Source organism: Capsella rubella, unplaced genomic scaffold (genome assembly GCF_000375325.1).
Source record: "Capsella rubella cultivar Monte Gargano unplaced genomic scaffold, Caprub1_0 scaffold_6, whole genome shotgun sequence".
NCBI classification, from domain to species: Eukaryota; Viridiplantae; Streptophyta; class Magnoliopsida; order Brassicales; family Brassicaceae; genus Capsella; species Capsella rubella.
The window spans coordinates 5278864-5300168 of record NW_006238918.1 but is presented as its reverse complement, the minus strand read 5'-3'; the positions used below and the strand labels follow the sequence as shown (position 1 = coordinate 5300168).

General features: G+C 34.8%; 6 protein-coding genes across 8 annotated transcripts; 4 read left to right on the top strand and 2 right to left on the bottom strand.

The window, feature by feature from the left end:
* Positions 1-458: 458 nt before the first annotated feature.
* On the top strand, positions 459-2331 carry LOC17882631 (chloroplastic group IIB intron splicing facilitator CRS2-B, chloroplastic). Of its 2 annotated transcripts, none has more exons than XM_006288497.2 (8): positions 459-583; positions 934-1126; positions 1231-1315; positions 1405-1472; positions 1559-1609; positions 1705-1778; positions 1856-1914; positions 2007-2331. In XM_006288497.2, the coding sequence occupies exons 2-8, from the start codon at positions 938-940 to the stop codon at positions 2198-2200; spliced, it is 720 nt and encodes a 239-aa protein (XP_006288559.1). In that variant the 5' UTR covers positions 459-583; positions 934-937; the 3' UTR covers positions 2201-2331. The 2 variants fall into 2 exon arrangements, with proteins under 2 accessions (XP_006288559.1, XP_023637008.1); XM_023781240.1 differs by having other exon boundaries at positions 934-1131; positions 1215-1315.
* A 241-nt stretch (positions 2332-2572) lies between these two features.
* Positions 2573-4319, bottom strand: LOC17881609 (40S ribosomal protein S7-3). Its single transcript, XM_006288667.2, has 6 exons — positions 4216-4319; positions 3635-3719; positions 3468-3541; positions 3253-3376; positions 2974-3156; positions 2573-2882 (listed from the first exon to the last, which is right to left on the bottom strand). Exons 2-6 carry the CDS (start codon positions 3707-3709, stop codon positions 2766-2768), a joined length of 573 nt encoding a protein of 190 aa, XP_006288729.1. The 5' UTR covers positions 3710-3719; positions 4216-4319; the 3' UTR covers positions 2573-2765.
* Positions 4320-4982: 663 nt separating this feature from the next.
* LOC17881999 (caffeoylshikimate esterase) lies at positions 4983-7283 on the bottom strand. Of its 2 annotated transcripts, none has more exons than XM_023780704.1 (9): positions 7223-7283; positions 6801-6988; positions 6585-6614; positions 6344-6470; positions 6103-6249; positions 5875-6005; positions 5628-5765; positions 5447-5545; positions 4983-5370 (listed from the first exon to the last, which is right to left on the bottom strand). In XM_023780704.1, exons 1-9 carry the CDS (start codon positions 7266-7268, stop codon positions 5128-5130), a joined length of 1149 nt encoding a protein of 382 aa, XP_023636472.1. In that variant the 5' UTR covers positions 7269-7283; the 3' UTR covers positions 4983-5127. The 2 variants fall into 2 exon arrangements, with proteins under 2 accessions (XP_023636472.1, XP_006289624.2); XM_006289562.2 differs by having other exon boundaries at positions 6801-6979.
* Positions 7284-10105: 2822 nt separating this feature from the next.
* On the top strand, positions 10106-13519 carry LOC17881378. The gene is given in 6 exon segments (XM_006290112.2): positions 10106-10129; positions 11500-11538; positions 11540-11659; positions 12225-12391; positions 12494-12560; positions 12708-13519. Coding segments are annotated over 6 exon segments (741 nt in total). The 3' UTR covers positions 13032-13519.
* A 1397-nt stretch (positions 13520-14916) lies between these two features.
* LOC17881222 lies at positions 14917-17122 on the top strand. The gene is made up of 4 exons (XM_006289994.2): positions 14917-15602; positions 15692-16113; positions 16546-16695; positions 16797-17122. The coding sequence occupies exons 1-4, from the start codon at positions 15059-15061 to the stop codon at positions 16947-16949; spliced, it is 1269 nt and encodes a 422-aa protein (XP_006290056.2). The 5' UTR covers positions 14917-15058; the 3' UTR covers positions 16950-17122.
* A 462-nt stretch (positions 17123-17584) lies between these two features.
* On the top strand, positions 17585-18626 carry LOC17884119 (LOB domain-containing protein 41). Its single transcript, XM_006289144.2, has 2 exons — positions 17585-17986; positions 18073-18626. Exons 1-2 carry the CDS (start codon positions 17797-17799, stop codon positions 18576-18578), a joined length of 696 nt encoding a protein of 231 aa, XP_006289206.1. The 5' UTR covers positions 17585-17796; the 3' UTR covers positions 18579-18626.
* Positions 18627-21305: the final 2679 nt, after the last annotated feature.

Here is a 21305-nt window from a genome sequence, read left to right as displayed (position 1 = left end):
TAGCGGGCTTTTTTTTTCTTTCTAAAAGAAATACTTGTATTGAATTTGAATATTTTCTATAGTTCTATCACTTTAACTTAAAAGGAGCAATTTATTATTTAATTATAACTGCAAGAGAGACATACAAATTATTCTTGTTCAATATATTATCAAAATACTCAATCATGTTTACTTTCATTTTATCATCGTTGATTGGTTTATTAAGCGTCAAATGATATTGGACCAAAGTTCCAAGGAAAGTACGTAATAATATGGTAGAAATGGCCACGGTAGATTTTCTGGATTAGATTTTGGATGACGTTGCTGGACGCCGTGGTTATATAACTCTCACGTGCCATTCTGTAACTGACGTATTTATCACAGTAATTAATTTGGGCTACTATACGTTAGCCCATCATCATATTGTGGGCTACAATTACAAGGCCCAATAACCCAAAGGAAGGACCAATTTGTAAGATCTTCTCTGTCTCTCACGGAAGAAACTCTCACTCATCAGTTCATCCATCCTTCTATCTCGTTCTAACGTCTTCTCTCTCGCAAAAGAAAAAGTCTCTTGAAATTTTCGAAATCTCCAGAAGAGGAGGTAAAGCAATTTTCTTTCTCACTTACCGTTATTCCTGCTGCCATGTTATTACATAATCTAAAGCACAAACACATGTTTAGTTTTATCCTTGTCGCTAGCTCATTACTAATCTGCTCAGTCTTCCTTCTGTTCGATTACACTTATTTTTTTTGTTTTTATTTTTTATCTCTGAAAATGGGTTTACGAGTTCGAAATTATTTTAATTGAATCTTGAAGTTTCTCGTCATTTCACTCTCAGTAGTTCGTTCACCAAAGGTTAAATTTTGCGATATCTGTTGATAATTTTGGTAGCTTAAGTGAGTAAAATGATGGTAATTAAATTGATTGATTCCACTTCTTTGAATGAACAGTTCGATGATCTGCTCAACGTTTACACCAAGTATTTACCATTTTCACGCGGAAAGGCCTGTTTTCCAGAAACCGAGGTTTCGGGTTTGTTCATCTACTTCTAGTGAGAATGACAGATTCAAAATAGAGTACACTCCTTGGCTTATCGTAGGCTTGGGCAATCCAGGAAACAAGTATCATGGAACAAGACACAATGTAATGTAAAGCAATCCTTTTTATTAAAAATATAAATAGTTTTAAGTGATTTGGAGGTGTTGAGTTTTGATCTCTGCAATGCTACAAGTTTGTCTTGTTTTCAGGTTGGTTTCGAGATGATTGATGTTTTGGCTAGAAAACAAGGCGTTTTGATGAACACAATACAGTCTAAAGCTCTAATCGGAATAGGTTCTACTTCTCTTTCTTTCGGTTCTCTTGTTTCAAACTTAATCATTAAAAACTGATGAATTGTTGCTTCCATGTTATGATCAGCGCAGGTGCTATCGAAGAGGTGCCTATCTTGTTAGCCAAACCTCAGACTTATATGAACTTCAGCGGTGAAGCGGTTTGTACTTTCTTACCATCAATCTTATCTTATTGCTAAGTTTGCAAAGATCAGTGTATCTGAAACTGTTATATTGTCGTTTAAAGGTTGGATCTTTAGCTTCACACTATCGAGTACCATTGCGTCACATTTTAATGGTAAACTTACCGACTTTAGCATCCCTAGAAATCAGAACAACGTTTGAATTCATGAACCTTTTTGTTGAATCTTGATGCCGGTTTCTCACTCCTAGATTTACGATGAGATGGCTTTACCAAATGGAGTTTTGAGACTTCAACCGAAAGGAGGTCAAGGCTATCACAACGGGTATAAATTGTGCCTCTTGAACCTTTTACTGTGTTCTCTGATCTCTTAACTGATGGTACCTTTTATATTTGTTACAGAGTGAAGAGTGTAATGGGGAGTTTGGATGGGCGTCGAAACTTTCCTCGTTTAAGCATAGGTATGTTTTTGGTTTGGTTTGGGTTAAATCCGAGAATCCGAGACTACCCTTAGTTCCTCTCTCAAGCTTTTTGTTTTCTCAATTTTTGTCAGGCATTGGTAAGCCACCAGGGAACATGGATATGAAAGCTTTTCTTCTTCAGAAGTTTAGTCCATTGGAACGGAAACAGATCGATGAAGCACTAGAACAAGGAAGTGAAGCAGTGAAGACTCTTGTGCTCAGTGGGTTTAGTCAAGGAATCTCAAGATTTAATCTTGTGCAAAAATATAAGTTTCACAAAGTATAATATGAGATTACAAACAAAATTAACAGTTGACGGATTGATGTAGAGATTCTTTAGCATTTTTATTTGTTGTAAACAGTAAACAAAAAGCATCATTCTTTCTCAGTATGAATCCTTATAACCCTTATGAATAATGCTGCTTTGAAGCGTCAGTAACCAGGCCTATATGCTTAAGCAGTGTTATACAAACTTATCAGTAATGTATGTTGGCGATTGCAGATTCTTAGATTGATTTAGATGAGTTTACCAACTGATTTCACGCTGTACAATAAAGCATGTCAATGTAGAAGTTGCAGTTGAATGGTTGTTTCTACATAGTAACTAATGAACTGAAATTAATCACCAAATTACTGATATTTGCCATGGTCATCTGTATATCTTGATGTAGAAATTTGAGATGAATCTGAAATTTCAAAAAAGTTTTCAAAATTGAAAAACACAAAAGCTGTCTTTGTAAAATAGAACATTAAAGATTGTGAATAAGGAACTGAATGAGAGAGTTTCCTTCATCCTAAATACCACAAAACATAATCAAAAGCTCTTTCTCTACCCTGATGATCATCATCCATCAAGCTTCAACCGGGTACTCAAATACGACATCTTTGCCAGTAAGTTTACGGTAGACACCAACCATAGTCTCCAGCTTGTACTCAGTGTCGTTCTTTTGCTTGGCATCCAAAAACACCTGTGGCATAGTATTCAAAACAGAACGCAAAGATGTGATTAATTTCATCAAGAGAAAGATCTGAGTTTATTCTTTGTAGGTGATTTTATACCTTCGTGACCTTGGAACCATCAAGACGGTATCGAGTACGCTTTCCAACAATCTCAGCGGGGAAAGCAACATCCTCGAGCATTGCTTCATGAACAGAGGTAAGAGTTCTGTTACGTGGCCTCTGAACAGCAGCACCCTTCTTGGGAGGACGCATGATCCTTCTTGTGGTAACAAAGATAACATCCTGTGAAAGAAACAAAAATTATGGCAGAGTGTTTAGGAGCGATTGTAGTAAGATTTATTTAGGCATTTACTAAAGAGACAGAATTTTATAAATTACCTTTCCACTGAACTTCTTCTCAAGCTCTCTAACAAGACGGGGATGAATCTTGCGGAAGGCTTTCCTCAATCTGAATGGGACGTAAATCACAACAGCTTTGCGGTTTCCAGAGATATCCATGTGACTACAATGAAAGCTCTAGTTAGTTTCCTTCTGTAAAGGAAAAATACAACCATGAAATGAGAAGGGGGAAGAAACAAGATAGAGGGACATACACAGCTTGGTTAATGTAGAGATCTTTCAACTCGGATTTCAATTCCTGGTTGGTGTTCTCCAAATCAAACAAGGCCTAAGAGAAAATGAAAATTGCCGACAATGAATAAATGAACAAATTCCAAATGAAGACAAATTATATAAAATGCCATAAAAAGGTATTAATTACCTGAGCAACTTGCTCCTCGCACTCTGTTGGTTCCGCATTCTTATCCTTCTTGATCTTGTTCTGAGCAGAGAACATCTTCACAGACCTTACATTTCAAAGAAACAAAACATGAGAAGGTAAGACTTTAGGCATATGGACTTACTACAAGCACAACAGTGACCTTGTAGTGGGAACTTAAGCACCAGATACGAATCAAATTCTATAAAACTCAGGATGAACATAAGGTAAATCTATGAACACAAACTGACAAGTAATCGTTTCAACCAAATCTCTCAGCTGTCAAAATGATAGCTAAAGCATATAAACAAAATTTTTCTGAAGCATGGTAATGCTCGATGAGCTACAGAGGCTTAAAGCAACCAATAGAACCCTCATCCTAATCACAATAAGGGCAATGAATGCAGAAGAGCAATCACATAAAGCTGAAAATTTTGCATCATTTTACACAGAAGTGAGCACTTAGATTTCAGCAGAAAACATCAGCATTGCCTCTCAAGAGAAGAAAAACTCATTCATGACAACAACAACACATTCGCATATAACGATGTTGACCGGAGAGGGAGTGAAAGAGAATCTCTTACCGATTAGCAACGCACGATTAGCAAAATCTGAAGGAGCGAAGAAGAACCCTAAGATTGACAAAAATGTTGCGGCTTCTCTCCTTCGCAGCTCACTTTCGGTAAAATCAGGTTTTATTGTTTCATGATTAGGGTTTCAAGGTAGCCAAAGCCCTGTGAAGAATTTTAACCCTAAATGGGCTTTGTACAAAGCCCGTTAATTAACAAACTCGTTTCTTTTAATAAATCCCAAGAACCCAAACTTGTTATCCTCTCAGAAGTCAGAAGTCTATGCAGTTTGGGAGAAATGCTTAATGCACCTAATGTAGCAACAGATACTATTGTTATCATGTACGTTTTGTTAATTTTATTTTACTAAATATAGAACTAAAAGTTTTGATTATCATTAAAATTCATGAATACATACAGTATATGCTTTCTTGGCCAATATTAGTACAATTAGTGGGTAAGCTAAGCTACTAGTGTTGTTTGTTTTGTCTACAAATACTAATCTTTGCTTCACCTATGTTGTACACATAATGTTAGCGACTGAGCGGTGACAAAAGTATAATACTAGTCCGTATTACTAAGTCGCTTGGTCATATGTAACCCATAAAGAGTACAAGTTCTTATGCTTTTATACAACTTCCATCGTCGTGCCATAATTTGGTATTTTGATTGTTCGAAAATAACCCAAAGTATAGAAGATGACACAAAGATTTGCAAACAATACGAAAGAAAATAAATCCTTTGACTCAGATTTTATATGATAGTTGAAGATATGATTCCAAAGTTAAAACGAAGTTATCATGTAATATTGATTGCGAAATAATGGCCATTTATTTGCTAATTCGTTGAGAAATACCACCCTTCACAAGGTACAAATGGAATAGAAATAAATTCTACCTAAAGTAAAACGAAACAAATGTTCATAAGCTACACAGAAGTAACTACTGATCCCTCAGCTTGCAAACTATGCTCGTCCAGCCACGAGATAATATCGGACAAGACACGCAGAATCATGTCGTCAGGTTCGCCTTCGAGCAGAGAATGGTAAGCATTTTCATACAAAACTATCTTCTTGTCCGCACTTTTCGCTTTCTCGTAAAGCTCTCTGCTCACTGACGGATCTGTCACTGTGTCAGCTTCTCCGTGTAGAATCAATATTGGCAGAGACACCTACAAAGGTCAAATCAAGAAATGTTATCATTCTGATTCTGCTCTTCTAGATTGAGGTTTTTCTCATACTTTTTACCTTTTGCAATTGTTTTTCAATCTCTTGAGTTGTTCGAAGCATTTCTACTGCACTGCGTAGCCGTGGTTTGCCGCTGTAACAAATTACATTGTATGGTGTCTGCAAAAAAGAGTACACTAGTTTAGTAAAGAAATTGATTTAACCAAAATAAGTTCCTCAAATCTGTTATTTATGTTTGTACCATCTCTCTCTTCCTGATATCTCTAAACGCTGCTTCTGCTAAATCCTTTTGTGGAACCAACTTTTGTTTCGGTAGAACACTGGCTAGACCAATCAAAATCTGTTTTAATACCGGTGGTGGAACCAAATCATCTGCAATCTAAAACAGATAAGTATGCAAAGTTAATGTTTATGAATCTTATGATTAGTAATACGAGAGGTTTGCTTAATGACTCTGCAAATAAAAATAAAGAAAGACAAGCCTTTACTTTGCACATTGGTGCTACCAAGACTGCGCCAGCCCACGCATTTGGTTGTTTAAGATGTATTTTGAGCGACACGGCTCCACCCATTGACTGTCCAAAGAGAAAGCTAGGTAGAGAACTAAACTCGGGCTTTTCTGCATCCAAAAGATTCGAAATCTAATCAGTAACTAAAACATGAACCTAAAGCTTACCCTTTGGACTCTCTTGGTTTTAATACAAAGTTACTATTACCTTTTATGTTGGAGTAATGCTCCAAGACATCTTGAACAAGAAGATCAAAGCTAGGGATATAACCATGCAAGCCCTCCGATAAGCCAAATCCCGGATAATCCATAGCGAAAACCCCATAACCCGATAATGCCAATCTCCTTGCAATTCCTGCAAAAAGTAAGCTAGTGAGCAATCAAACAAGCCTCAGTCTCGTTTTCATACACAAACCATTGGCTAAATAAGAAAACACAAACAAACATGCCTTCAAAGAAAAACGTGCAAGTATCTCCATAGCCATGGCAGAAACAAACCAAAGCTCTAGGGGTAGAAGCTTCAGGAAGCCAGCTTTTGGAGAAGATCTCAATTCCTCTCGAATTCACCTCATAAGACTACAATAAACCATGTATCATCTCAAAAACAACAACAAGAGGTTCCTTCAAAACTATAAAGTATAAACTAACTTTGATTCATGAAAAAAAAGAAGAAATCATTCTCTCTTTTACCTCCTTTGTCTTAATTCCATTTTCAGGAGTCTGCAAACATCATGAAAAAACCAACATTTTCAATCAATCAATAAAAACACAAAAGTCGACTCAAAACAAAGCTGAAGCAGAGTGGTCAAAACTAGTCTTAAAGTCTCAACCTTTCGTATACCCATTTCAATTGGAAGAGAGACGAATATAGTAGATTCAATTTTGAGATATATTTGTTACTGTTACCTTGAAGAGGATATGATCAAGATTGAGCTGGATATCTTTCAAGGAATCACGAACATGACGACGCGCAGAAGCTTCGTCAATATTAACGTCCTTGAGTCGCCGGAGCTCCTCATTGTTGTCTAGCTTCGCCGCAGGAGCCATGGATCTACTTCTTTGCCACACAAATCTTCTTCCTTTATCTACAAACCCTAAAATATAAAAAAGATTTATCCTTTTTGAAGATCAATCAAATTGATCCACGCAACAACAACAAAAATTTATCTTCTACACGTATAAAATATTGTTGTTTGTAGTTGAATTATTCTAAAAAGAATACAGCTTTTATTTTCCTAACCAAAGTTATAAATTTAAAAAAAAGTCTCGAGTTTGGGAATTGAAAATGAAAAGGGATAAATACGAATAATATTAGTGACTAATGCTACCGTGTAAAGGACTGAAAAGTGGAAGCTTTGCTGATCTCAGAGCCATTAACAAAAAAAAATTCTAAAAAAGGCTCCTTCTGAATTTTAAAAAATTGTTTAAATACATATAGAAATCAATAAAAACTGTTTTTTTGTTAAAAGAAATCAATAAAAACTATTAAATTTTCAACTTCATTTTATTTTTGATTTTGTTTCAGAAAGATAAGACTACACGAAAGTGAGGGTGATGTGGTTATTAGAGAAATCATGAGAAATACGCAATTATTATAATTCTATCAATGAGAGTTTCTGCGGTTCTTGTCCACTCTTTGTCTATTTTAGTAATGGTTTTCAGTATCATCGTGTGAACAATATTGTCGGAAACTATTGGTTTTGTGTGTAGAGCTCTGATGAGAGAGAGAGAGAGAGAGAGATTGGATCTTCCAAAAAAAAGATTATGTGACGATATATGCTAACGCGTCTGTGTCCTTTGGTAGACGACAATCCATTAATGCTATGCCACGTGTATTTGATGAGTCAGATCACGTGCAATTTAGGTGAGGAGTTAGCAGCATGATTTGTTTTCTAAGGAAGAGAGCATAGCAAGGAACCCTCCTCCTGACCACCTGATTGATCTTCAACTTTTCGTTTTTTCTTTTTATATTAAGGCTAAATCTAAACAAACTAAGATATTTTTCACATTTCTTATAGTGTTTATGAATTATTTTTAAAAAATATATATACAAAGGAACATCATATTGTATTGAGAAATCATCGGCAAAAAACTCAAGTTTTTTATATATTTTCTATGAATTTATATATATTAAAAACCACCTTCTTCTTTGCTATTTGGTTCTCGGACTTTTCCTTTACTTTGTTGTTTTATAAAGAAGAAAATGAACTGGAACCAGATGTACTTTATCAGAAGACTGTAAACCACATCAAATATGGTTGGTATAATTAAAGAACATAGTTGGGACTTTGGAGTCATAAAATAAAACGAAGAAGGTAAAATTTATAATGGCAAAATAATGTGAAAGTTTAAACACCATTATTGTGGTGATATAATAAGTCTGATAACAATAATTTTATGTAGAATTCTAAGTATAAAACTAAAACGTTGTTTTAACAGCATTTTGAACTGACAGAGTTAGTGAAGTCTTACAAAGTAGTTTACTTACCTTTTCCACTAGGAAGCCTAACGAATCAATCAATCTGCATCGTTATACTTATATATACCGGGCTTACGTGCTGAGACTCTCGGCAAAACGAGTCTAGTTGATGGCCTTTATTAACTCTTGGGCATAAGTTTTATCAAAATAACTCTATGCATTCTTAGTTATGTGTGTGTGTGTGTTTTTAGTCTTTTCTTATAAAACATTAATCTTGTTGCAACTTTTTGTTTTTTTGGCAAATGGTGTCAGGTTATTTGATTCCTCTAGACACCCAACATTTAAAAATTTGATGAGGTAGTAAATATAGATTAGAACATGAATTACATAGATTTATGAAGAGCCAAAAGTCTAGAAAGTAAAACAAGCTTTATTTTTTTTTTTTGGTAGGAAAAGCCTCCCATTATTAAGAAATTTTTTTTAAAAATTACACACGAACGGAACGCGGGTACGCATACCCATTCGCATCCTCCAAGAGGATCGAATTAAGTTCAACCGGACAAACACTAAAATTGTGAAAACCCAAAGACAAAGAAAAAGCATGGTTAACTAACCCATCGGCAAGACGGTTAGCTTTCCTATATACATGTGAAAAACGGATTATGCAGTCCCGTAAAATAAAACTGTAACACAAACATATTAGGAAAGACAACGGATACGTATCACCGATCCCTGACCTTAAAAAACAAGCCTTTATAATGTCTACAAGTTTAGTTGTTTACGACACTGTTGGCACGTAAGTAGTTGATTTAGGAAACTCTCACACTGATACATAATCAAACGTATTTAAGGATTTCAACTACTGATTAAGTTTTGGAATTTTATACTAATCTAAACCCCACCACACAGTGACAGTGTATATGTCCTTATCTTTATTTCTGGAAAAAGAAGTATAATCAAAATATTATTCAAAACAATGCCCCATTGGCTTTATTCTTTCCTTTGTTCAATGCGTAAATGGCTCGCATGTCTCTCCCACTGTCCCTTCTTTTCCTCAAACAAACAAAACATCTCTCTCTCCATAATTATTACTATTATAGCTTCTTAATTTTAAATATTTTTTTCCACAATTATATAGTGTTTTTGGTTCTCCATAACTTTGTGACTAATTCTTTGCTTAACTATTTTTATTTATTTATGGTTTCTGACTTTCTTTTATACGTCTCTTACTAAGTAGACATCATTTATAATTAGTAACTAGACATCAATACGGAAAACGTTAGATTAGTAGAAACGTAGAGTTTGTCGGGTTTTATAGGATGGCAAAGTTTTTTTGTGATAAACAAATATGTAGAAGGAAGCCATATGATCCTAACGATACGTTCGTTAAGAAAATCTGAATTCTTAACTCAAGTCTTTTAGAACAAGAATTGAAAGCTGGTCAGGAACTAACAGAAAAAAAAGGAAAACTTATCAAGAGACCAGGCAAAGTACGCGAACGTACGTATATACCACTAGTCCACTCTAAGCTCTTTAATAGGTGAAAACATAAAGAGAGAGATCACAGCAATATCTTTCGTAAAAGGGTGGGAATATGTGATTAAGTTTCATGTAAAATTAGGTTCAAGATCGCTTTCAACGAGAAAGAGGGTTGAGTTTTTATATGTAACTCTACATGACATAAACAAGTGTTACTTATATGTTGATAATATAACATGAAAATGCAATGATAAATCAAATCTTGTTTGAGATAGCCAAAAAATCCAAATCTTAAATAGTATCTCTATCTCCAATGAAGTTAGTATTCATCGAAAATGTTAGTATTTGTTAATCATACAAAAATGATTCTCCAAAGAAAAAAAAAGAAAAAAAAAATAGTCAACTTTGATTGTATTTACTTGTCTATGCTGATGTGGACACGTTAAGTTAAAGTGTTAAACTATGGAAGCCAGCTTTATTTAACAAATAAATAAATAGTGAAATAAATAAAGAAACATCGGACCCGATAACAGTTTCTGCCTGGTCAAATTGTCAAACTATCACTAATGAGAGCATGCGTTTTTAATATGCTACTGCTTTTTATACAAATAAGACAAAAAAATATACAGAATCTATTAATTAAAAATAATAAGATCTGCTATAACAAAAAGTAAATAAAGTAAACCTAGATACTCATGTGAATGTAGTAGGTTTGTTATACTATAGAAATATAACATAGGGAATGGTAATATATAGTAATATATATGTAAATAGTTGTTTGCTAAACTACAAGAAGATATTTTCCATGGATCCCATATAGAAAGAAAAATTATTTCATTGCCATTTACCTAAGATTTCTTAAAATACAATCACAAATAAGCCATTTACTAAAATATAGAATTAGAATTATAATATACCATTTTCCCAATATATGGTAAAAAATAGAATTTAAATGCATTATTTTCTGTATTTTTGCACCATGCTTAAGTTCTTAATTATTTTGATATCATTTTTTTGTTAGTTTCCATATTTTATCTTCTCTGAATATAGTATTTATTTTAGATTTTGTAGTCTAATTTCTGTTCTTGTCTTACCAAAGAAAATTATTTATTATGTTACAATATCAATAACAATAAGAAAAATATTTTTGGATACCATCATTTATGTTTTTGTTCCAAAAATATCTCAAAAATTTTATTTTCCAAAAATACCACAAACAAAAAAAAAAGAATAAAATTATTGTTTTTATGTTTAGATTGACTATTTATATTTATACTATAGTTTTTAGGGATATAATTTAGTGTTTAGAATTTTAAAAATTAAGTTTTAGTTTTGTGGGTATTTTCGGGAAATAAATATTTTAGTGAAATTTTTAGAAAATAAAATTTATAATGATATTTTGGATATTTTGTGATATTTAATCCTTAGAAAAAATAGGATATTGAAAAATATTTTGAATAATATCTAATGTGTTTTAAAAAGAAAAGAAGGAGAGAAAACAAAATCATAAGCTATTTTGACCAATCTAAAAGAAATAATTATTAGTTACAAAAACATATACAAAACGCATGTAAATCGGATTATTAAAGCTGTCCACAAATATCACTATTACGACGGCGATAAAAGCAATTTTCCAGTTATTATATATCACAATAATTAAAAAATAAAGCGAAATTTCCAAAATCATGAAAACGACATCGTTTCAAGTTGTCTTCAACCTCACCCACACTTTGTTGGGTCTCAACCCTTTTATAAAATCCTTATTTCCTCCGACGATTTTTCGCCTCTCTCCCCTCTCTCTCTCTTTTTTGTTCATCTATCTTCTCCGTCACCTTGCTCTCTCTCCTCTCCCGGAGATTCTACTCAGGTACATCTCTCTCGTTTCTCTTCCTTCGTCTTCTTCTTTTCTCAAGTTTCTTCCTTGGCTGATTTTACAGATCACTGTGTAGTTTTTTCTCTTGTTCATTCACAATATATTTCCATAGATATTAGATCTATCGTTTTCGTTTTTTTTTTTGGTTTTTATCCTTTGATTTTTTGTTTAAACTCGACTCAAAACTTCTGCTGTGTTCTTCTATTTTTTTTAGTCTACTCATGAATTTTTGAATTTTCTCGGATCTGGGTTTCGACCTAGTCAAAGGTCATCGTTGGCTTTATTATCCTTAACTGGTTTCCGTTTTTTTTTCCTTCAAAATCCTTTTTATAGCCAAAATCTCTTTGAATTTTGAATGATGTGTTTTTTTCTTTCTTTCGTTGAAGAAGCTCTGATTCAGATTCGTTGATTCTGGAGTGAATAATTTCTCAGATCTTACAAAGTTTTTTTATGTTGATGTTGGATTCTGAAATTAGATTCGGATGGTTTGTGTTTTCCATATAACAATCTCTTGCTGTGATGTGATGGATCTGATTCGGTTTGAATTGGTTTGATTCAGGCGTTCTTCAGTGAAAAGATGAATCATTGCAACCTTCAGCAGAACGCCTTCATGTCTCGTGAGGAGATGATGGGATTTGATCGTAAGGATCTTGTTGTTTGTCCTAAGCCTCGACGTGTTGGTTTACTCGCCAACAACGTGATTCGCCCTCTCAGATTACATATGAGGTATTTTGAAAGCATCCTCCTTTAGGTTCTGCAGTGATTTGAAACTATCATCTCGCCCTCAAAGTGTTGTGTTTTATGAGCTCTCTGTTTTGGATTCTGTAGTCAAGCTGCAGTTGATTTGTGTGATTCTAAAGCGGGTGCAGAGCTTTTGGACATCATTCGTAGAAAGGTATGCTTCTCTGATTCATGAGTCAATCCATCGTTCTTTTCTCTGATTCATTTGATGATTTACTGCCAAAGCTTTCCTTGAATCAGTAGAGGTTATTATCATCTTTTATGAGTTCTGATTCGTAATCCTTTGTTCTTATATCTCTAGGAGGATAATGGAACAATAGGGCAGTTACTATCATCATCGCCACCATATTTTCCCGGTTCACCACCAAGCAGAGCGGTGAACCCATTAGCCCAAGATGCTCGTTTTCGAGCTGAGAAACTCAATCCAACCTCACCAAACTCTCCTTTCCTTCAGCCCAGTTCAGCAACTGGTTTTCCATCTCCATCTTCTTCATCATCATCATCATCGTCGTCCCGTGGTTGTGTTAGGATGAAATTTGGGCTCAACTCGCCTGCAGTTAGAGTAGAAGGATTCGATTGCTTGAACCGTGACCGCCAGAACTCGAGCATCCCTGCCATGGCTTAGTAGACAAGAAAAGAACAAGTGTACATAGAGATTGCGAAATCGTTCACCAATGCCTAACAGAGGAGGATTTGATTACTACTGCTGCTACCACCATTACTACTAGTACAACCATTTTTGAAGTAAATGAATGTTTTTTCCTAAGAGAGAGAGAGAGAGAGGAGGAAGAAGGGAGGAAGATGAAGATTAGTTTCCGTCGCCGGTCACCGTTTTTTTTAACTGTTTCATTCAGGTTAGTGTTTGTATATAAATATGCAGTATTTAAAGAAGAGTCGAATCAATGTATTCGTTTGGTGTTTTTCTGGGTCGGGCGGATCTTTATTATTGTGATATATATATATATATAACTAAGGAGGGGAAGATTAGAAGAATCTGTAAAATTTTCTCGGGAAAACAAGAGCACTTGTTTCTATCTTCTCGTTGTAATATAGATAATCAATTTGGATTTATCTTCTTATTTACCATTGTGTATAGTAATGTTTCTTTGTATATTGTATTTTGGTGTTTCACTACATCTGTATATCAATCAATGTGTCGCAACTCTCAAGCATAGTCAGATACTTGAAATCATATGTAGTATGATGTAGCTTGCATTATAACTGGAAAACATTAACTTAATCAACCACTCGAACATAAGTGATTGTTGAGCTAAAAAACTTCTATTGGATCCTCATGAACCGCCAGCGTATTGCAATGTCTCGGAACACCAGAAGGGTGTTGTCAGACTATATAAGCTTTCCGATTAAAAAAATCCCATCTGTTTCACCTCCACCATGCTATGTGTATGTGTGTGAATGGACTAAACTTTTAGTTTCTAATGCATGGTTTTGTTGAATCTCAGCATTTACAAACACCAGGAGAATCCCTTGTTTATCCGTCTACCATATACATTTCAGTCTGATTTGAAAAAAAAAATGTTGCAAATAAGGTCTCTTCCGAATAACAGAGATCATTTTGTTCTAAGTTCCATACATCTTCTATCTTTTGCTTGTCGTCATGACTCAAAATCGGTGGTGTCAGTGGCCCAGGCATGTTTTGAACTTGCAACATATGGTCATCTTCCTACAAAGTCATTTGTTGTGGCAGCTATCCATCCAATTCTGCTTTGACAATTTCTTATGTGGATCACAATGTCTCTTTTGGGAAAGATTAGCTCATTCCTCGATTGCCAAGTGCACCAAAAGCACCACAAAGGATAATTAACTACTGCAACTGTTTACCCTTTCACAGGTTCACTTCCACTACACCATAAGGATTCCTCTAAGATAGTCTTCGAGGTCCAAAATCTTGCAAATTATCCTATATACACTGTTTCTGTACCGAGAGTTCTTAACATAAATATTGGTTTTATCAAATTTTTGAATCCCTCTTGTTTTTTCTTCTTGAAATTTAATATCATTTACTGGATCAATATGTAAACCAATATACAATGTATACCCCATTCGAGATATTTCAACAAAAACAAAACCAAATTGGGGTACCAATTGAAAAATACCTTTACACTATCATGTCTTGTATATATTTTAGTTATAAGTTACCCACCATCTAGATATATATATGTATAAAAGTTTAATTTAATCTCCTTACAATGTGCAATAAAACTCTGCAATACAATATCTCTGGAACCAACTGACTAAACTATATGTTAACTACGTTGTACTATGATTCTTACTTCTTTTTGTTTGGTACAAAACATAAAATTCAGACAGTTATATACGTTCCGCAAGACAACTAACCGAACAAACGCATCGGTTGAATCAAGATAACTTACTACAACGACCATTAACCGCCAAAATTTCTCTCTCTTTCTCTCTTTTGCCTCTCCTTACAATCTCTCTCTTTTGCCTCTCCTTACAAAACCTTTCGTTGATCGAACTGTAACATCTCTCTTCCCTCACTCTTTGTTCGTCAACTCTCAAGCATCGCACTGTGCTTGAGAGAGAATTTCTCCTTCTTTTCTTTTTTGTTTCATCCTAGAAAGAAAAAAGAGAGAAAACAATTAGAAGAAGAGTGAAAAAACAAAAACAAAAATGGCGGGTGATGAACCAAAATCATCCGCTGTTAAAGACGACGCTGATGAAGATCCCTACAACCATCCATATGATGGTTTCGGGTGGTTCCAAAATGTCATGGACGACCCGAATCCAAATTTGATGGACATGGCCTTCACGGAAAATACGTCTCCTTCTATGTGTCCTCCATTATTACCCTTGGACGTTGACCAAACTCAGTTGTTCCACGAGCTTGATCTTTCCATCTCTAATTACGATACCAACGACGATTTTGATGTACTGTCTTTTTTCGACGACGGATTTACAACATCTTTAGATATGTTAGAACCATTAAATGATGGTCCTAATGAAAACGTTAACAATGATTCCCAAGCAGAGATTACTTATGATAACAATAACAATGTGGGTGAAACTACTAGACTTGAAGTGAGTACTCGTGTTTTCGGTGATCCTAATGGTCCAAACTATGAAATTGGCGGTACATCAACAATACCTGTAGCCTCTGATAAAGACTTCGCATGCGACTGTTGCACAATGCTTCGAGAACTAGTCCATATCAAGGGTACGTTTCATTAATATTTTTTTGGATATGTTGCCAAAATCTTTTATCGTATAATGATTGGTTATATAATTCTATGATTGTGTATACAGAAGGGGAAATAATGACTACCCTCGTCATATACGGAGGGATTGGTTTCATTTGCCATGCGTTTCTCCACACTCGACTGCTTCCTTCTGATTCTACGGAACCGCAACCACAGAATCAACCTGAACCTCAAAAAATTCATCTGATGGATTTAACTATGGAGGAGGTAAAGAAGTTTATAGAAGATTATTGCTCCCAGAGATTAGCAAGCGGGTTATCACTTGTGCAAGACACTAATGCGGCATTCTATGAAGCCATGAGTGTCAACTCCATTTTTAACCAGTCTCCGCCTATGTTGGCACCATCAACATTTACTGAAGCTCTTGATGTTTCACTTGTTCCGCTAAATGTTGGACTAGCGACAGAGGAACCCACCGCTGGTATGCAGAAAAAGAAGAAGAATCCGAAAACCCCTCTCGCTGCACAGGTTTGGTCTCGAACTTCTCAATTTTCACCCCTTATTTAACTCCATATGTTCGGTTAGGATCTCTCCTTTTTGAGTGGAGACATGTTTCTTGCGCTACAAGGAGACCTATTACTAAAAGAGTGAATGTTTATGGTTGGGTTTTGGTTTGAAAACATGTTCATTGCGCTAAAAGAAAGCCTTTTGGCAAAGTGATTACATAGAGTTGATAGAAGATTTTAGCCGAACGCTTTGAATACATGAATAATAACTACCAGTTTTCCTAGAACAAACGATGATATAGAATATTAGAACTTAGTTATCAAGGATATTCTTTTTATTATGTGTTTAATTTGCTACAATCAATTCTTTATAATTGGTTATATTTAAGAGAGAATTCACTAATCTTCGGGTATTTTTTGTGGTTAAACTTATTTGTGCCGAGGGTAAGAACAGAGAGAAAGGACAAAAAAGATGAAGGTGCAAGATTTAAGTATGCATTTTCACCTTCCGATCGAACAAGCGGCGAAAGAAATGAAGGTGTGTCCGACTGTTATCAAAAAGATCTGTCGGGATGGAGGCTTAAAGAGGTGGCCATATCGTAAGGTAATTGAAAAAAAAAAAGACTATAAACAAATTTCACTTTTTATAGTTGTTTTGGCGTTCTTTTGAAGTTGAAGAATTGATTTGTTGATATGATTTTGTAGCTTAACAGTCGCATGAAAAAGATTGAAGCATTGAAGAGTTTGTTATGCACGGCTAAGTCCGAGGAGGTGAAGGCTCATGTTGAAGCTGAGATTGAGAGGTTGCAACGTGAAATCGAGACAATCTGTAGTGACGCACTCAAATATGCGAAGTAATTTGTTTTTTTTTGTTTTTAAATCTAAAAATTTGGGATTTCGTTTCTCTCAAGATTTTTGTCATTTGAGAAAGAAAAAAAACGTGTTGGTAAACTTAAGTTGCCTTTGTAATGGTAGCCAGTTGGTTGTATAGTGACGAATGTCACAAATATTTTTGAATTAATATATAATTAAAAGACGAGACATTATCATATTTGAGACATTATCATATTTTTGTTACGGTTTTGTTTCTACATTTAGTTGAAATAAAAAAATTTGGTATCAATTGCTTCAACATACAGTATATTTTGTTTTTACAAAACAGGCGGCTAACAGAGTCGCCCACAGTCACAGGAAAAATTGAAAATAGAAAACCATAAGTTTTGTCCAAAAAAAAAAAAAAAAAAGAAAACCATAAGCTGCTGATGTGTGGTTTTGGAAATGGACATCTTTATTTTGTGTACAATAGTTACTTAAGAGAAATCGAGTAAAGAAATGACTAATGTCCGTCATAAGACATAAATTGAAAACTATGTCCCGGCCGGGGTGATGGTTTTCAAACACCATCTGCTTACTAACGCGGCGAACCGACCAAACCTCATACGCGCGGACGTGATTACCACGTTCCTTAAGTAAAAACACAAAACCCTTTCTCTCTGTTTTGTAACATTTCTTCTTCTTGTACTCCCTTTGTCCCAAAAATACAGGGAAATTATTCGTTTTTTGCTCCCACCTCCTCTCTCTCACGCATGCAAAATCTCAAACACAGATACTAAAGTTTTAACCTTTTTGTTTACTCCGTACATTATTAAGTTTCACAGTACATCACTAAGTTGGAGGTTCTTGAAGACAACTTAAAGGAGTCAAGATGAGGATGAGCTGTAATGGATGCAGAGTTTTGAGAAAAGGGTGTAGCGAGAACTGCAGTATAAGGTCGTCTTTGGCTTGGATCGAATCCCCTGAATCTCAAGCCAACGCAACCGTGTTTCTTGCTAAGTTCTATGGCCGTACTGGTCTCGTCAACCTCATCAACGCCGGTCCGGATCATCTTCGTCCTGGTCAGTATGTTTCTACATCTTCTGATTCAAAAATCTAGTGATACGACTGTATCTGATAGTGTAAACTGGTTTCTACTTTGTCGCAGCCATATTCCGTTCACTGTTGCGCGAAGCATGTGGGAGGGTTGTGAATCCGATCTACGGTTCGGTTGGTCTATTGTGGTCTGGAAGTTGGCAGCTTTGTCAAGCCGCGGTCGATGCGGTTTTGAAGGGTGAAGCTATCACTCCGATCGCCACGGATACGGCGGCGAACGGCCAAGGTCCGCCGATTAAAGTTTACGACATTCGTCATATCTCCAAGAAAGAGAACGCCGCCGCAAATGGCTCGAGCCGTCATCGGAAAAGATACAAGACCCGACGGGTTAAAGCTAAACAGGAGGAGAAAGCTAACGAGGCTAGTCACGACTCGTCGCTGAGCCACCAGTCTGAAGATGAGACAGCGAATTTTCCGATCGAGCTGGAGTTGAAGCTGGGGATTGAACCGGTTCTTTCACGTGTTGTTGTGCCGGTTAAGAAGAGGAGGATGGGCGTGTTTCGCACGTGTCACGTGAAGAAGTATACGTGTAACGAAGATGTTGGACTTTCAAAGTAAACTTTAAGCTAAAGTATATAGACTTATACAGGCCCAATAAAACTCAGTTACCATATAAAACATATGTCATAATTTTATTGGATTGACAATTGTTGTAAGCGAGTATAAAAGATTTTGCAGTTTTCTTGGATTCTTTTTGATATGGCGTTAATTAGGGGTTTCTCTGTTCATCATTCGTTTCTTGATCTGTAAGTTTAGTCACTGTGGGTGAGTTATTATAATGGTATTACTATGTATATATATCAAGAAATGCATATAGTACAATCTTATTTAGGTTCTTTAATAATTATCATCTATGAGATTGCTAATTTGCTAGTTTCCATGAGCTGATGGTTTGTTTAAAATATGTATAAATTTGTTGAGGTTTGCTAAAGTAAAGAAGAAATAGTGCATATCCTGCTGCACAAGAACAAGTAAAATACTTATTCATAGAGGGAAGAGTGCTTAGAGATGAAACAACAATGGAGGCCAACAGAGTTTATGAGAAAAGTGTCATTCTCATTATGATGACCAAGGTGCGTTTGGATTTAGTAATGGAAGTTTGAGGTTTAGGATTTAGCTTATTGATCTTGTGATATATATGCTAATAATGTGAGCTGGTTCATGTTCCATTTTAGATGAGATTCTTGTACCTTTTGCACCTTGTGATTCTGAAATGCACTGTATATATTTAGGTGTCTGCTGAGTGGTATAACTTGAGGTTTATTTTAGGCTAACGCAGAGTCTCCTCTTCCAATATCATTTGTGTCCCGGCTTCTATACCAAAGTGAGTTATACAGTTTGGAATTTGAACGGTAGATATGGTTTTATATTATAGTTCAGAGAAAGTAGCTCCTTAGGATTTTTTTTAATGGAAACGATGTGATTCGTGAGAAGGGTGGTGTCGGAATCGTTCTTGGCTTGCAACAAGATTATACAGTTCAATAATAACATAACACCATTCTAAACCAAACTTGAGTTCTTTTTTTTTTTCTTTTCTCTTTTGGGGTCGTAAAGTGTGGTTACATATTGTTTTCCGATGGAGAATCAAATGTCTTGTTATGTTTACTTTTTGCTGTTTTACACAGTTGTTGGGGTGATTGATTTGTAGTACCTACCTTTCGTTACAAAAAAATTGAGTATATAATATATATGTGGTAGCTACTAGCTAGCTAAGAAAAAACACAAAACTGTTTACTAAACATTTTTTCTTACAATTTTTTACATTTTTTGGCTGTGTAAACAAAGCATTTTCCGATTATGATTATGTTTTTCCACGAAGCTACAGTATAATTATAGTTCCTTTGTTAATTTACAGTTTCTACACGCCTTTTGTATGATTGTATTTGGGCAAAACCTTTCTCTGCCACGGTTAAGACATGGGGAGGGGAGGAATAAGAGAAGTAAATATTCTTATCGAATGAAAAATCCATTATGTGCCTTCAAAGAGAATATAAGAAAAGCTCGAATATATATCACAAATTGATAAAACTATAGTCAAAAACACTCTTCCAAAGATTTTTTTTTTTTCACACGGTTTAAATTTGTGCCTTTGTAATAAGGGAAAACATGATGATCAAAGAGTCAAAGTTATAATTTATAGGGTTCTTACATTTTGTTTTTGTTGAAACAGTTATTAATTATAGTTTGAAATAAGTATGAGCCATGAGGATTGAGGAGTATAGAGTAGACAAACATAGTTTGTAAGTCGTAAGCTTATTGTCTTCATTTGATTTTCGATGAAAACGTATATAAAAAATTTTACAATGAAAAGATAAAACAAGGGTTACAAAAATGTAAAAGAATATTCGAAAGGGGGAATATATCATAAGAATTTTGGAAGATTTGTGAATTGTACTTGCCCATAGAATCTTTGCCGACTTTATGTTCTTTTGACTTCTCTACTTCTGTTTAGTTATTTAAACCTATAAAAAACAAAAACTTCCACACACTGTCATTATGCATGCATATAACTGAATATTTCATTTTTTATATATTAACATATAATGTAATACATGAGGGGATGAGCCAAAGATTGTTCTTCTGATGCTTCTGAAAGCTTTTTGTGGGTATAATAAGTTCCAACTATGCATGCATCTCAAGAAGTTAAAAAGCGATTCATTATTCGCCCTCTAGTAAAGTTTATATTTGATATCTACGTAAAGAAGACTGAACATTTTTTTTTTACAATTTGAGAACTTTTTTTTGCTTTTTTCTGTTTTAATTTGTATCCATTCGTGTCTTTTGGCTATTGGATAGTGATATATGTAGATAAAATGTTATAGGCATAAAATTCCAAAAACAGTCTTGTTCGAAAAGGACAAACATGATAATAGTCTTGAGTTCCACTTTGTAATGATACATTTTATAACAAGTGATGGAACAACACGAATTGCTTGGGATCAAATCAACTGAAACTCAACTTACTATCATTTAACTATTCATTATACCACGACTGCGCAACAAAACATTATTCTTTTGGGATAACTCTAGCTAGCTTCTTCTATGTTTTCATGTAAGCTAAGCAAGCGTGACGGTAATATTCCTTGCAATTATATGACAAAATAATAATTCCACGTGATATAATTCCTTTTGTAATGTGAACACGTCAATAATTACATTCTTAAAAGTTGAATAATAGTATGACGGGTTTGAAGTGGTGAAGATTCACCCACTTGATATATAGATCAAGGATCTATATTCCCATCTATACTATAGTCATAGATGCTATAAATGACAATAAAATCC